Source organism: Podarcis liolepis, assembly GCF_965112155.1.
Source record: "Podarcis liolepis genome assembly, chromosome: 14".
Lineage (NCBI taxonomy): Eukaryota > Metazoa > Chordata > Lepidosauria > Squamata > Lacertidae > Podarcis > Podarcis liolepis.
In genome coordinates, this window is record NC_139569.1 from 4,323,628 (window position 1) to 4,336,851 (window position 13,224).

The following is a 13,224-nucleotide window of genomic DNA, read 5'->3' on the forward strand; positions in this document are numbered from 1 at the left end:
AATACTTCCCCTGTCTATCATATCAGGTGTAGACACAAATATTAAATCCTGTGGTTAGGAAAAACAGGATAGAAAGAAGGTAAGTTGGGATCTACTGGTAGATTTCTGGGTGATTTGTAGTGGATTGGCAAGGGTTTCTAACTCCGTAATGAACCCATTAAAACCTGGCAAAACTTGCCATGGCTGGTTTTGTGCTAATCACCTGTTTCTGAGCCTCAGAATGCCTTCTCTATAAAATAGGGGTATGAATTAGTTGCTTCTGACCAAGTGTCTGTGAGACTCTGCCAGGCAGCTTGTGTTTTGTGCTAGGATCTTTGGACTGCAGCAACTTGGATATAGGCTGGCTCCTGGAGTCCAGTAGGCAATTGGCCTCAGCTCTTGAGCCACCATTTGACATCTGTCTCTGCCACAACCACTATTTTTGCCCAGGTTCCAGTCAGTAGACATTGTAGTAAACAAATACAAAATAGATGCTGTAAGCTAGAAGTTGGCCTATCTATATATAAAACAATCCCGAGATTCTTCAGTACTGGTTAATAATACTGACAGAATGTGGAAATCTCCTAACTTGTAAAAAGGTGTCTGTGTCTGTGTGACCGCCTCCTTACCCCACAGTCTTAATATTATACTGGCCCCTTAGATTAGTTACACATCCAGTGGCTGTGTTCATTGCCACCCTGTATTCCAGCCTCTTCCAGCCTGATGCCTTCCAGCTGTTTTGGACTGCAATTCCCATCAGCCCCAGCTATCCTGCACCAGCTCCTGGAAGACTGCTTTGTTGGTTCTGAGTTATTTGGCAGGCTCTGTGGGAAGAAATGTGACAGGCTTTGAAAGCCCAGGCTGCAGTTGTGGGAGGTCTGAGTCATTCTGTTCTCTGTGGGGAGGTGGTTGCTGTGAGAAGGAAGCTGTTGCTGTACTGAAATACTCAGAAGCAGGGAAAAGAGGGGGGAGGAGAAGCAACACCACGTGCTTGGTCTGGTTTGCTCTGCAGCAGCCCTGAAGAGAAACTTTCCTCCCGTCTGCAGGAGTTCAGATGATGATGGAGAGGATGAATCGACTGCTCAAGGGAACAGGCAAACGCATGACAACTTGTACAGGGTGCACATGCCTAGTCTTTACAGCTGTGGGAGCAGCTATGGAAGCGAGACCAGCATCCCAGCAGCGGCGCACACAGTCAGCAATGCTCCCGTCACAGAGTACATGTGAGTAGATGGTGCTCAGTGCATAGAGTGGGTAATGTGTATCCACAGGGACATCTCCACTGAAAAGTGTTAGCTGAGTAGCAGGACTGTTCCTGAGACCCAGGGCGGGCCACTGCTCTGCCAGTCAGTAGTACTGTCCTTGAATGGGCCTGTGGTCTGGCAGTTTCACATAGTCGCAGTGGGAGGATGAACAGGGAGGGAAGGAGGGGGGCTCTGTTCTTCAGCTATCTGTACCTGAGTGGATCCTGGTATTTGGTTTAAGAGATAATGTATGGATACAGTTGAAGGCAGCAGCTACTTACTACTGGAGAACCAAAAAGGAGTTGTATGTGACTGCAGCTGCAAGCCAGTTTATTTATATCTTTCTGTATCGCAAGTGGATAAACTGATATTTGCAGAGCTTAATGGGAAAAGACTCAGTGGTACTTAAATATTGGAAACACTTGCCAGTAGAGATGCTGTGTGTTCAAATCAGGAGTGAGAAACCTCAGACCCAGGGCAAATGTGGCCTCTCAAGCCTCACTATCTGGTTCCCCAGAACTCACCCCAGGCCACCCTCCTCCCTGGCCCTGCTTTGCACGCTGAATGCTTTTGCCTCTTGCTTCTCTGGATGGGGGCTATAAGCAGGTGTGTGAATATGTTAAGAAAGTAGCCCTGTAGTACAAAGATACATTGCATTTGTTGTCCTGCCCCCATGTTGCCACCCAAATGAAACCACCCCTTGGACTGAAAAAGGCTCCACCACCCGTGGCTTAATGTATTTCCACCACTGTCTCTGTAATGGAACGAATGGAACATCTTCCATATGCTTTAATAATATGGAATATGAGATAATTCTTTGCCTAGAGACAACTCAGAATAATGTGCAGGTTTTGGTCGTGTTTTGGACTGGCATATGATGCGCCTCTTTGGACATAACCACAGGGCTATGACTCTTCATGGGAGTGGTACATCTCTTGCCTGCCTACTGAGCCAAGGAAATAACATCCGCCAGCCTAATCTGCTGTTGAGCAGCAGTTGCCTGTTAAGGCTCAGTTCACAGATTACATTCTGTGTCTACAATTCCAAGATCACAACGAATGCAGCCACCTTATTTTTGACTTCCACAAATACTGTAAACCAGAAAGTGAATGACCTTTTCACGCTTTACTCTTTCTTGCCTTCCCCTCAGGAGCCAGAATGCAAATTTTCAGAACCCCCGATGTGAGAACACACCTTTGATTGGCCGGGAGTCTCCACCTCCCTCCGTAAGTCTGTTTTAATTACTGCTTTGAAGGGTAAGACAGAAATCTGCTTTGGAGATATGTGTAGTCAGCTCCTATATACTACTTCATGAATAAGCATCTATTTAGAACAGAAACATGAGCTCTTCCTGCACCCATACACATTAACACAGCTTGTCTCCTGGTAAAATGTCTAGGTTCCTTTTCATATAGGAAAACAAACATGCATGTTGCTTAGTACATGAGGATTGTTGTCACAGATGTGAACCTTTAGAAGAATTCTGCAAATATATTCTGCTAGTAAGTCTGCAGATATATCACCATAGTAACTCTTGAGCTCGTAGTGGAAACTGTGTTTTGACATTAACACTGAATCCTTCTCCAAAATCTGCCTTTAAGATATACAGGTGTTTAGGGGGTTTGTCTTCTGTTTCAATATTGGTAATTTTTTCACATTTGTATCAAACTTTCAGAATAGGGAAATGTCTTTCATGAAAGGTTTTGATTGACCTGGAAGCTGTTTCAGGCTCAGCCTTGTTTCATTCACTGCTTAGTTTCTTTGGTTTCAAGCTTGTAATAACCTGCAGTATATCAGCCTTTGCACTGGTGAGTTGATAGTGTGCTTTAGCACCATATTGAGATATGAATGACATAAATCCATCTTTTTTCCTTCTTTTTAAGATGTCTGATGATGTCTGAACTTGTCTTGTGGGAGTGCATTTAGCCATTCCTGAAAGCAAATACACCCTAAAATATAAAAGAAAAGCAATGAGAATTTTAAAAGAACAAATTGTGACAGTCTGTGCTACCAGCCCTAGTTGATTACCTTGACCAGCTCTCAGCAACAAACTTCAGAATTCTCCTTTTTAGCCTTTCCCCCCTTTTCTTTTTTTGTATATCGTTTCAGAGAACACTGTTTTTCTCAGCCATGGTGTTACCGTTCCAGAGGAAATGTAAACATCTATTCTTGGAATTGATTACTGTTCTGACTGGGAGTGTGGTGGTGGGATCTGTAGCTGCAAACACTATAACTCCCTAATACTGCATGCTAAGCCTGATCATCTTAGTCGCCTGTAGAATTCAGCCAAACCATAGTTTTGCTTGCTGCAAAGCTCTTACTCTTTGGCAAAAGGAGTCTTCATTCTCTAATTAAGAAATGTCCTTTGTCACTAGCAGTGGTCTTAATTGCATTTCTTGGGAGAGGGAGATGGGGGACTTCAGACAGGTGTGGTGGGAGTGCTGTTGAAGATGTGGGATGGGCAGAATATCCTTCATCTCCTACCTGAACTTTTTGAGAAGACAGAATAACACTGTCCCAATGAAAGAAGAAAAGAGAATATGTCCATACATGCATCTGAATTGATACTTTTAGTACAAGAAGGAATGACTTCAGGTGGGTTCCTACTTTTTGAGTTGTGGGGGGAACAGAGACATCTTCTTGCCAGCAGTTATCTATGCAATGAATTACTTTCAGATGAGAAAGAGAAGGCAGAATCTTTGAGGATGGGATGTGAGTCCTCCCCCTGAGCCATGTGGCCCATTGGGCTTTTCCAGCTAAGGCTCAAATCCACAGCTGTAGGAAATGCCTTTTACTCAGCTTTGGCCACAATTTAGGAGTAAGAAATCTGTAAATAAGAGACGCCTAATAAGTCTTTAAGATGATGTTGCGTAGTCCGTACTCATACTATTTTGTCTCAGCTTCTGTTGTGGAAACCAAGGAAACCTACTCCTAGAACTGGAGTCGTCGTCTTCATTGTTTGTCTATTCTTTTTGTCCCCTTGGTCATACCTTCCCTTGTTTCCTCCTCCTCCTCCTTGCTCCAGAGTCTGTTCCCATAGGACAGTAGAGCCTTCCCTGTCATTGACATACACACCCCAGCGTTTCACTTGCTTGCACTGTGTTTTTCATGCACGTTGAGGCTGCACTCTCTCTTTTTCTCTCTTTCCTGCATCATCACAGTTGTATTTGGCTGCCATGGACAGTAGCAGCCATATGAGCTGGCAGCTTAAGCCCTCGGACAGTGCTCGGACGTACTGGTAACAGCGCCCGCAAAATCGGAACAGGTACTGAAATAAGGTCCTTCTCGCTGAACTCCCACCCACACCCTGCCATCCCTGCACTTATTTCCCCAGGCCAGTGCCAAAGTATTCACATTCCTTCTCCCTGCACTTCCCACCCTATCCTTTTCCTGCCCAGGGTTCACACTAGCTAGGCCTGCCCTGGTGCTTAGTAATGGAGCAACATCAACATCTTTCCTTGGCAAAGCTTCCTGTGGTCTTCATGGCAGTCAGTCACACCTCTTGGAGATGAACAGATTAGCAGGAGTTTTGTAATGGAGAGGAATCTCCTCCTCTCTAACTAGGCCTCGAGTTTGGATGCTGCCAAGTGTCTGAAACTGAAAACATGAGAAGAACCCAGTTTAGCTAGCATGGGCATGCCTATTTGTCTTTCCTCAGTGAATCTCTTGGTATCGCAGCTGATGCTGTGGAACACACATATTTTTTTAAAAAAAAGAATGCCACCAGCATAGAACAGCTACTAAAGCTTCTCCTAACAAATCTATAATCCAGAGAACTTAAATTCTGCCCACTGCATGTTTCAAAATAGCTTCCTAGCTGTGTTGCACGTACAATCTTTCTATTAGAAATGTTTGCAGGCAAGGTTTGACAGGAAGAACGCTACTCTGGTTCCTGTTTAAAAATGGGTTCCCCTCTGGCTTTGACAAATTAGCCATAGAGTTTTCTTAATCAATTACAGTACAAGTAAACACAGTTGCCATGTGGTGCTTTCTTCTTCCTAAGATGCTAAGTGGCAAGAATCCATCAAAAAACTACTTCTGTAGAATCTTAAAGGGAAAGGGGAATAAGCATAGTTTGGTGATAAGAGCACCATCTTTATATGCCAAAGGGTCCATATTCAATTCCTAGCATCCTAGCTGGGGGGACAGGGGGCTACAGTGGCTGTAGTTCAAAGTTAGAGCATGTGCATTGCTCAATTCCTAGCATCTCTAGGTAGGACAGTGAAATGCTCCTGCTGGAAATTCTGGGGAGCTGCTTCCACTCAAATGTATAATACCGAGCTAGATGGATCAGTGGTGTGACTCTGTATAAAGCTTCCTTATATTCATAACAAAAGCATTGTCAGTAGGTGTGGCTGGAAGAGCCTTTGCCTGAGATCTTAGGTATTGGCGGGCAGTAGCAGGTAGCCAGCCCTGGGCCACATGGACCAATGGTCTGACTTAAGTACAAAGTAGCTTCTTGAGAGCCATGTGTAGTTTTGAATCCTAGAGGCAGATATTTGGGGAGAGCTTAATCCTGTGCGGTTCATCCCTTTAAAACAAGCCCAACCAACCAACCAACCAACCAACCAACCAACCTGCACTCTTTATCTACTGAAGCAAACTGAAAGACGTCTGCCCTGGAAAAAGTGCCTGCCCTGATGCAGGTTCTTCTTTTGTTTCCCTGGTTGGTTGGTTAGCACAGCCCACTAGCCACAGTCTGCATCCTGTTCCTAGACCTGTTTGTATACATCAAGCTGTTACGCCTCTACATCACCCATTCCTGCTGGGGCTTTTGTGCTGCGCTGGCTTCCATTCTCCGGTGTCACTTGCCTGGTCTTCATTCTTGCCACCTCCTTGTCATTGGCTTGCTCTGCTTTGGCAAATGCTTGTGGGTCTCTTGAGATGGCTGGCCTGTCAAGGAAACAGCCTTGGCTCGTCGCACTCTTTATCAAGCGCATGAATGGGTGTGTGCGTCATTCAATGCATGTTGCTTGTACTCTCCAGAATGCTACTGCATCTTCCTCTCTTGTAAGCAGTCTTGCATTGGCCTTGCTTGGGCAACCAAGCCCCGGATGCAGCATTTCCTAATTCTCATGGGTGTATGCAGTTGCCCATTGCATTGTGTATTTTTAATGTTCTGTATTACCTACTTTGTATTTCAGCCACCCCCACCCCAGGATAGTTTTACAGCACAGAATATACTTCATGAAATTAGAGCACTATCTGAACTTTAAAAACAAAACAAATGTTACACTGAATGTTTACGATTAATTAAGCCGGTATATAAAGACCTCAAAGAAATGAATATAATCAGGGGTACCATTTTGCATTGTGGGGAGGGGGGCATAGAACTTTCTGGTGGGACCATAAACAAGGCTAAATTTCATGATCAGTACTGCAAGTTTATCAGCGCAGGCGAAACACTCACCCTTTTTCATGTTTGAAGCAAAAATGTTTGTCCCTTTTTCTATGCATAACTTACTCTGTAGGCCTGCAACGGTTTCTAACAATAGCTAACTAGAAAGAATACATGAATTTTGAATGTGGGTGGCAGAGACTGCCCTCCCTAAGTGGCAGGCCTCTATAAAATGCCTGTCATCCTTCTTCCCCACCCCAGAACTTGATTTAGATTAAGGACATGTTGTAGTATTTGTGTGGTTCTGCTGGAGAAAAACTTTGAATTTCCACTAAGGACCAGTCCAGCTGTCCTTGGTAGTTCTGCTGTTTCCTCCCCTTTTGCTTTCTAAGGAAAAAAATCCTCTGAGGTTAGGACCAGCAGGGGGAAAGAGCTGCTTAACATTTTACACAGCAAGAAACAATTGGAAGAAACACCACATACAGGAAGCAGCTGCAACAACTAATCTTGTTCCCAACACATCTTGAAAATGTTTTTTTTTGGGGGGGGGTCAAGGGAAAGCTCTTATATTTAATTCTGAGTAAAACTGCTTTTTTAAAAAAAAGTATGTTGCAGCTAATGCAGACAGGTTGGGGCCAGACATTTTCCTGCTCAAGATCTTGCAGTAGGAAGATTGGTGGGGAGAGGGAGAGAGAAGTGGAACTGTCGCCTTATGAAGAAGTGTCTCCTTGGAACATGTGGGCACAGGTTTTGGTTGGGATTGTTCCAAAGATCAGCAAAGTCCCCAAAATGTATTTAGCAGACTGAGCCCTCCCAGGTGAAAATCTTTAGTGAAGATAGGATACATGTTCCAGCAGTCCAAAATGTGTACATGTTGACCAGAACATCAGCACCAATCAGGCTGACTCATGCTCAAAAAAAGGGCATGAATATTTTGTCTTAAATTCAGTTGCTGAGAAGGGGCCAAGGGTTATCAGCAAAATATTTATGGCAGTTGCAAGATATTGAAGCTACCCACATTCACAGTGTCATTCAAGTGAGGAATAAAATAGACTAGTTCTTAGAAATGTTAACTGCCTACATAAGTGAATGAATCCATAATATATAAAAGTTGAACCAAGCATCAGGTTCTCCTGTTTCCTCCTCCTCTTCCCAAGGAACTAGGAGGAAGACTTGGGGGCAGAGTTTGTTTCACTTTTACAGAATCCCAGCTTAGCATTGTGTTCGAATGAGAGATCTCCATTGAAAACAACTCTGGTTAATTTAACAAGCCAACTTCATAAATAAAATGAGAGGTGATCCAGAGAGTACTGCTGTTTTGTAGACCTGCACAAGTTAAACTTCAGCTAGACAGCCAAAGACTTGGTCCACATGCTCATAACTTTAAGCCATGGTTGGTTTAGCCAAAGTGTGGTTTGTTTGAATGTCTGAACCCAGCAGCAAACCATGATGGCAGGTTGAGTTGTGCACTATGGCATGTTTTAACTATGGTTTTGTATCTTGTTTGAACCCACCAGCCTTGTTTAACTATGGTTTGTTTGGCCACTCCCCCCCACCCATATGCTCACCAAGCTACACAGGCACAAGGCAAGAGTAGTTGGGTAGCAAACCAAGCTTTGGAGGAACAAACTGTGATTTGTTGTTCATCTGTTAGACAATCATTTGCTGAGCCACAACGGCTTTGCTCTGTATATGTGAGTGTGAAATGGTGTAGACCTAAAGGTCATTGGGTATTTGGGGGTGGGGGAGCAGGCACTATATTTCAGCCGAACCTGAAAGGCTTGGTTGAGAGGATGAAAGAATAATGTACACAGACACTGAGCTCCGTGGGGAAAGGGTGTGATAAAAGCATAATAAATGTAAGGTTTGATTCTCCTTTCAAGAGAACTTTGAGAGTAATATTTTTGTCTGTAGGACATAACTTTTCTTTAGAAAGGTGGGAATCAAAGGAATCTATCTCAGTGGGAACAGCACCGATATTAACCGGGAGGTATTTATCTAATTAAATTTGAAAGGTCGGGTTGACTGTCCATAAGTCATCTGCAGTGAAAGACCTGACTGAAAAGATGTCCTCATACATGGGAATGTATGGGAAATTGAGCTGGCATCAGGAATGCCGTTGAATCACTAACTTTGCCTCTCTTATCCTAATACCTGCTCTGCTTTACAGAATCAATGTTCTCTTCCCTAGTGCACACATCAGAGAGAGAGAGAAAGCGTGCAAAACTTTACATCACGAGTGACCTTGCCTGTTTTATCACCTCTGTGTTGCCTATTGCCCAGCAAGGGGTACTTCTGGAGCTACTGCAACAACCTTGAGAACAGGATCTGGTTGACATTTATAGCTGAGCATTAACCTGTCCCAGAAGAACATCTGTCTTTCCAGTAAAAACAGGTGTTAATCCCATTGAGGCAGGTGTTCCAACATCCTGCGTGGAAGTGTTGTAGTAGAAGCTTTAGCCACAAAGACTTGAAGAGACAGCAATATTTCTAGGCCTGTGTTGAGAAACCACACTTAATAGCCGAATCCTATCCATGTTTACTCATGTAAGCCTCATTTCACTCAGCGATATTTGATCTTGTGTTTTTGAGCATTGGATTTTAACTTGAGTCCATCACCATGCTTGGTTTCAGCAAGCTAAGTTGATTTGATAGCTGCTAAGGAGTAAAACAGTGACTCTGGGATAACACCAAGTTGACTCTAAGGAGGAAACACACTTCCTTGGAAGACACTTTTATTTTTACTTTATTTCATTTCATTTATATTGTGCCTTTCTTCCACCTTGGAACTCAAAACAGCATGCAAAGGATTTCCAGTGGTCTACTGCCCAGGTACCAACCCAGACCCAGGTACCAACCCAGACCCAGAACTACCAGCTGCCAGAGTAGGGAGCTCAGGGTGCTACATCTTGTATCCTCAGACCATCCTCTGGCATATCTGCCTGGGTTCCTTCCTCCTTGTCGGTCTTCCATTGGCAAGTGAAAATGTCACTTTTAAAGGCATGGCCCTGCAGCTGAAGGGGTGCTCTGCTGTGTTTTAGCTGGCTCCTGGATGGATGGATGGATGGATGGATGGATGGATTTGTAGGGTGGACTGTATCAATGTTTGGACTGTTGGTTTTTATGTTGGGTTATTTTTATTATGTGCTGGTTCAAGTGTGTATAACAAATGCCTATACAATGGTGCCTCGCAAGATGAAAAGAATCAGTTCTGTGATTCTCTTCGTCTAGCGGTTTTTTCGTCTTGCGAAGCAAGCCCATTGACAGATTAGCGGATTAGCGCTATTAGCGCCTTTTAGCGGCTTAGCTGCTGATCGGATCAGCTGATAAGCAGCTTAGAAAAAGGGGGGGAGGAAAAAAACCCAGCAGGAACTCGCAAGACATTGTCGTCTTGCGAAGCAAGCCCATAGGAAATTCGTTTTGCGAAGCACCTCCAAAACGGAAAACTCTTTCGTCTAGCGAGTTTTCCGTCTTGCGAGGCATTCGTCTTGCGGGGCACCACTGTGTGTGTGTGTGTGTGTGTGTGTGTGTATATATGCATAATCGGCTTCTTATCAATGTGTTTTGTTGCATTATATGATGGAAAGGTAGGATTGTGTCCCCCTCACTAGCTCCTCTTTTCCACCTTGTGCCAATGATTGTAGCAATGCCTCTAGAAGACCTGACCCTGCTTTATACCTCCCAGCATGGGTTCCTGGGCAGCCCTCAGTTTGCAACACATATGGTGCCCTTAAATTTTCCATTTTTTAATTTCACAGTAAAAAATATAGATATAGCAGTGTATCTATATATTGCCACTCATCTCTTCCTTTCTTTGCATGATTGAAAGAGGAAATCTGGTGAGCCAAATCTCTGCTTTTTCTCCTCTTTTTCTCCTCACTGTTTAATCGGGGAGCACTTGGATTGAGCACTGCAAGTATTTTGTAAATAGGCATATCACTCATGGCTTGTCTAAATTCCAAATTTAGGTTTGTTTTTATACCAGCTTAACTGCCGAGGCTTTCCTTCAAAAAATCATGGGATTTGTTATGCATATATCTTCCAAGCCCTTTTCTACACCCAGGAGTTTTGGTTCTGGCATCCATCAGAAGCCTAGGTGAACCTTTTGTTAAGGCATCAGAAAGGATGATTAACCATTTGATATTTAACTTCAGATCTTAATACAAGGGGATGTATCAAGCAATACTTGAGTCTTAAGGTCTTGCCGATTACTCTGAATTGATCTACTGTCTTCTTTGTGTTTTTTTCTCTTTCTCCAGTACACCTCCAGCATGAGAGCCAAATACCTCGCCACCAACCAGCCTCGGCCAGACTCTGGCAGTGTGCATTAAAAACTAGAATGTGGTCTAAGTTTAAAAAAATAAGGAACAAAACGTGCCAACTGCTGCCATCCTGTGTTGTCCTCGCAGAACAGCCCTGCTTTTTTTCTGTCCTGAATCCAGCTCAGTTGCTTTTCTTGCTTCTCCACCCCTTTGGAGTGCACTTGGGGCAAAGCTAGGTGGAAGCTTATTACTGATTAAGGCTATGCTTACTTGCACCTGTGTGTGCAGGAGTGGACAGAGAAGCAAGGTCCTGTGCACACCTGCAGGAGACTCGCCAGTTCACCCATCTTGCCCTGCTATGTGTGGGATCAGCTTTTGTTGACCGCCGATCAGGAAATTGCAAGCCGCTTGCCACCTTTTCTGCCAGGCCTCTGTCTAATTCATTGAGGACGAAAATGGTGACGTGAGTCAAGCCTAGAAAAAGTGGATCATCTTACAGAAGTACTATGGATGTGACATACTAATCCGAGGAAGCCATATTTAATGCGCACACTGTCATAAAGTTCACGTGCACTCAGCTTCTACTGCATATCTCTCATCTCTGTGCTACTCTAGAGAAACGTCTCCTCATTCCAGGATCGACAAATCTGGGAGGCCACCTCTTCCTTCCGTGTTAGAATGAGAAGGCCTGCTGATTCAATCATCCTCTTCCAGTACAAGTTTACTTCTCTCTCCCTCTCTTTAGACCTAGGTGCAAACACCTGGGGAGAAGTAGGGGGCTTCCCTTGCCAACTGCTGTATTCTCACTCCCCACACGCTATGCATGCACCCACATGCATGGATGAGTTCACATCGGCTGTGCTGAATTTTCCCACTCTACTTTGCCACTCGACTTTCTAATAGCAATCAGCAGATGTTCTTTGACACTGATGTACAGACATGAAACTGGAGCCAGCATTCCTTCTGGTGCCAAAATATTTCAGGACAATGCTTAAGGAGCATTAGACGGGGGAGAAGCATCTTATCTCTGCTGTTGGCCGCATGGCACGAGTGTAACACGATGAAAGCGCAACTAAGAGTGCCAGCCAGGTTTGGTGCAAATGTTCCCCTGTGGCAAGATGGACTTACTGCTTGTTCTGAGCATTGGGACATGCAAGACCCTAGAAGCGTTGGATTCAGATCTAGACGTTTGGGAGAGCTCCACAATCAATCTACAGATTTATGCTGCTCCTGTATCCCAGAATTGGGGAGCAAAAATACTGTGAATGTCAGAACAGGTTTGATATTTGCTTTTTCTCCCACCACCCTCTTTGGCCCGCCATGCTAATCTCTCATATTGGCTGCACAAACCACATTCCAGTTGCCTCTTAAAATGATGTGTGCTGGCAACAAAGATCAACAGCAGATTGAGAGAGATCAAAGTTCAGGGATGCCTGCACCAGTCCCACAGCTGCTGCATTGAAGGTGCTCTATTTGATAAAACACCATGGGGGGCCAGGGGTGGGGGTGGGGTGACAACAGGAAATACTGGACAGGGAAGGCCTTTACTTATTTAACACTTTGATTTTTCATTTCTGTGTAACTTATCCCGCAACAAGTGACTAGAGACAGGGTAAAATACCTCCCAATGTCAGCTGAGATACCAGATCACTTTTTTGCGTGGCACCTTTGTCAGAACTTGGGGGGTCCTCGTTTAAGTTCATGTAGAAGCCACAGTGAGTTTGTCCCATCACCTAGGACAGTATTGGAGGAGAACTCCTCCAGACATAGAATGATAGAATTGTAGAGTTGAAAGGGACCTTGAGGATCATCTAGTCCACTCTCCTGCAATGCAGCTGCCCCATATGGATCTAACCTGCAGCCTTGATGTTTGTAGCACCACCACGCTCTAATCAGCTGAGTTGTTCACCCACTTGATAACCCGTATCTCTTCCATTAGCAAAGGGCTGCTTTCAGGGGAAGGTTTGTATGCCTTCTCCTTGGAAACAGGTTACTTCCTACAAGGGTGTGACTCTTTTGCAGTCTGCTTACTGAGAAATAATAATAATAATAATAATAATTTATTATTTGTACCCCGCCCATCTGGCTGGGTTTCCCCAGCCACTCTGGGCGGCTTCCATAGAAACCAAAAATGCAGTAAAATATCACAGATTAAAAACTTCCCTGAACAGGGCTGAACAGAGAAAGTGGAGGATGCTAGAGGACCATGGGATCTTTGGGTGCTGCCTGCAGAAGGATAGAAAGAAAAGATTGAAACAGTCTTCAGTCAGTTGTCAAAAAGATTTACGTGTATATGAATAGCGTAGTAAGCCTTTAAATTTACCCCTTGGTATAGATTTTGGTCATATGCTACCCAATACTATTAGGAGAGGGGTCCAAAAAGTTAAAGACTGTAAATGTT

The 13,224-nt window shown here is 44.2% G+C and overlaps 1 protein-coding gene across 2 annotated transcripts in view; it reads left to right on the forward strand.

The window, feature by feature from the left end:
- The window catches only part of TTYH3 (tweety family member 3), a 76,152-nt gene extending 65,230 nt beyond the window's left edge, over positions 1-10,922 (forward strand). The window contains exons 12-15 of one of the 2 annotated variants that reach the window (XM_083474754.1): positions 1,026-1,202; positions 2,374-2,449; positions 4,385-4,488; positions 10,821-10,922. In XM_083474754.1, coding sequence (XP_083330880.1) covers positions 1,026-1,202; positions 2,374-2,449; positions 4,385-4,465 — 334 coding nt within the window. In that variant the 3' untranslated portion in view covers positions 4,466-4,488; positions 10,821-10,922. The remainder of the gene's footprint in view (positions 1-1,025; positions 1,203-2,373; positions 2,450-4,384; positions 4,489-10,820) is intronic. The other variant, XM_083474755.1, reaches the window with a different exon arrangement.
- Positions 10,923-13,224: the final 2,302 nt, after the last annotated feature.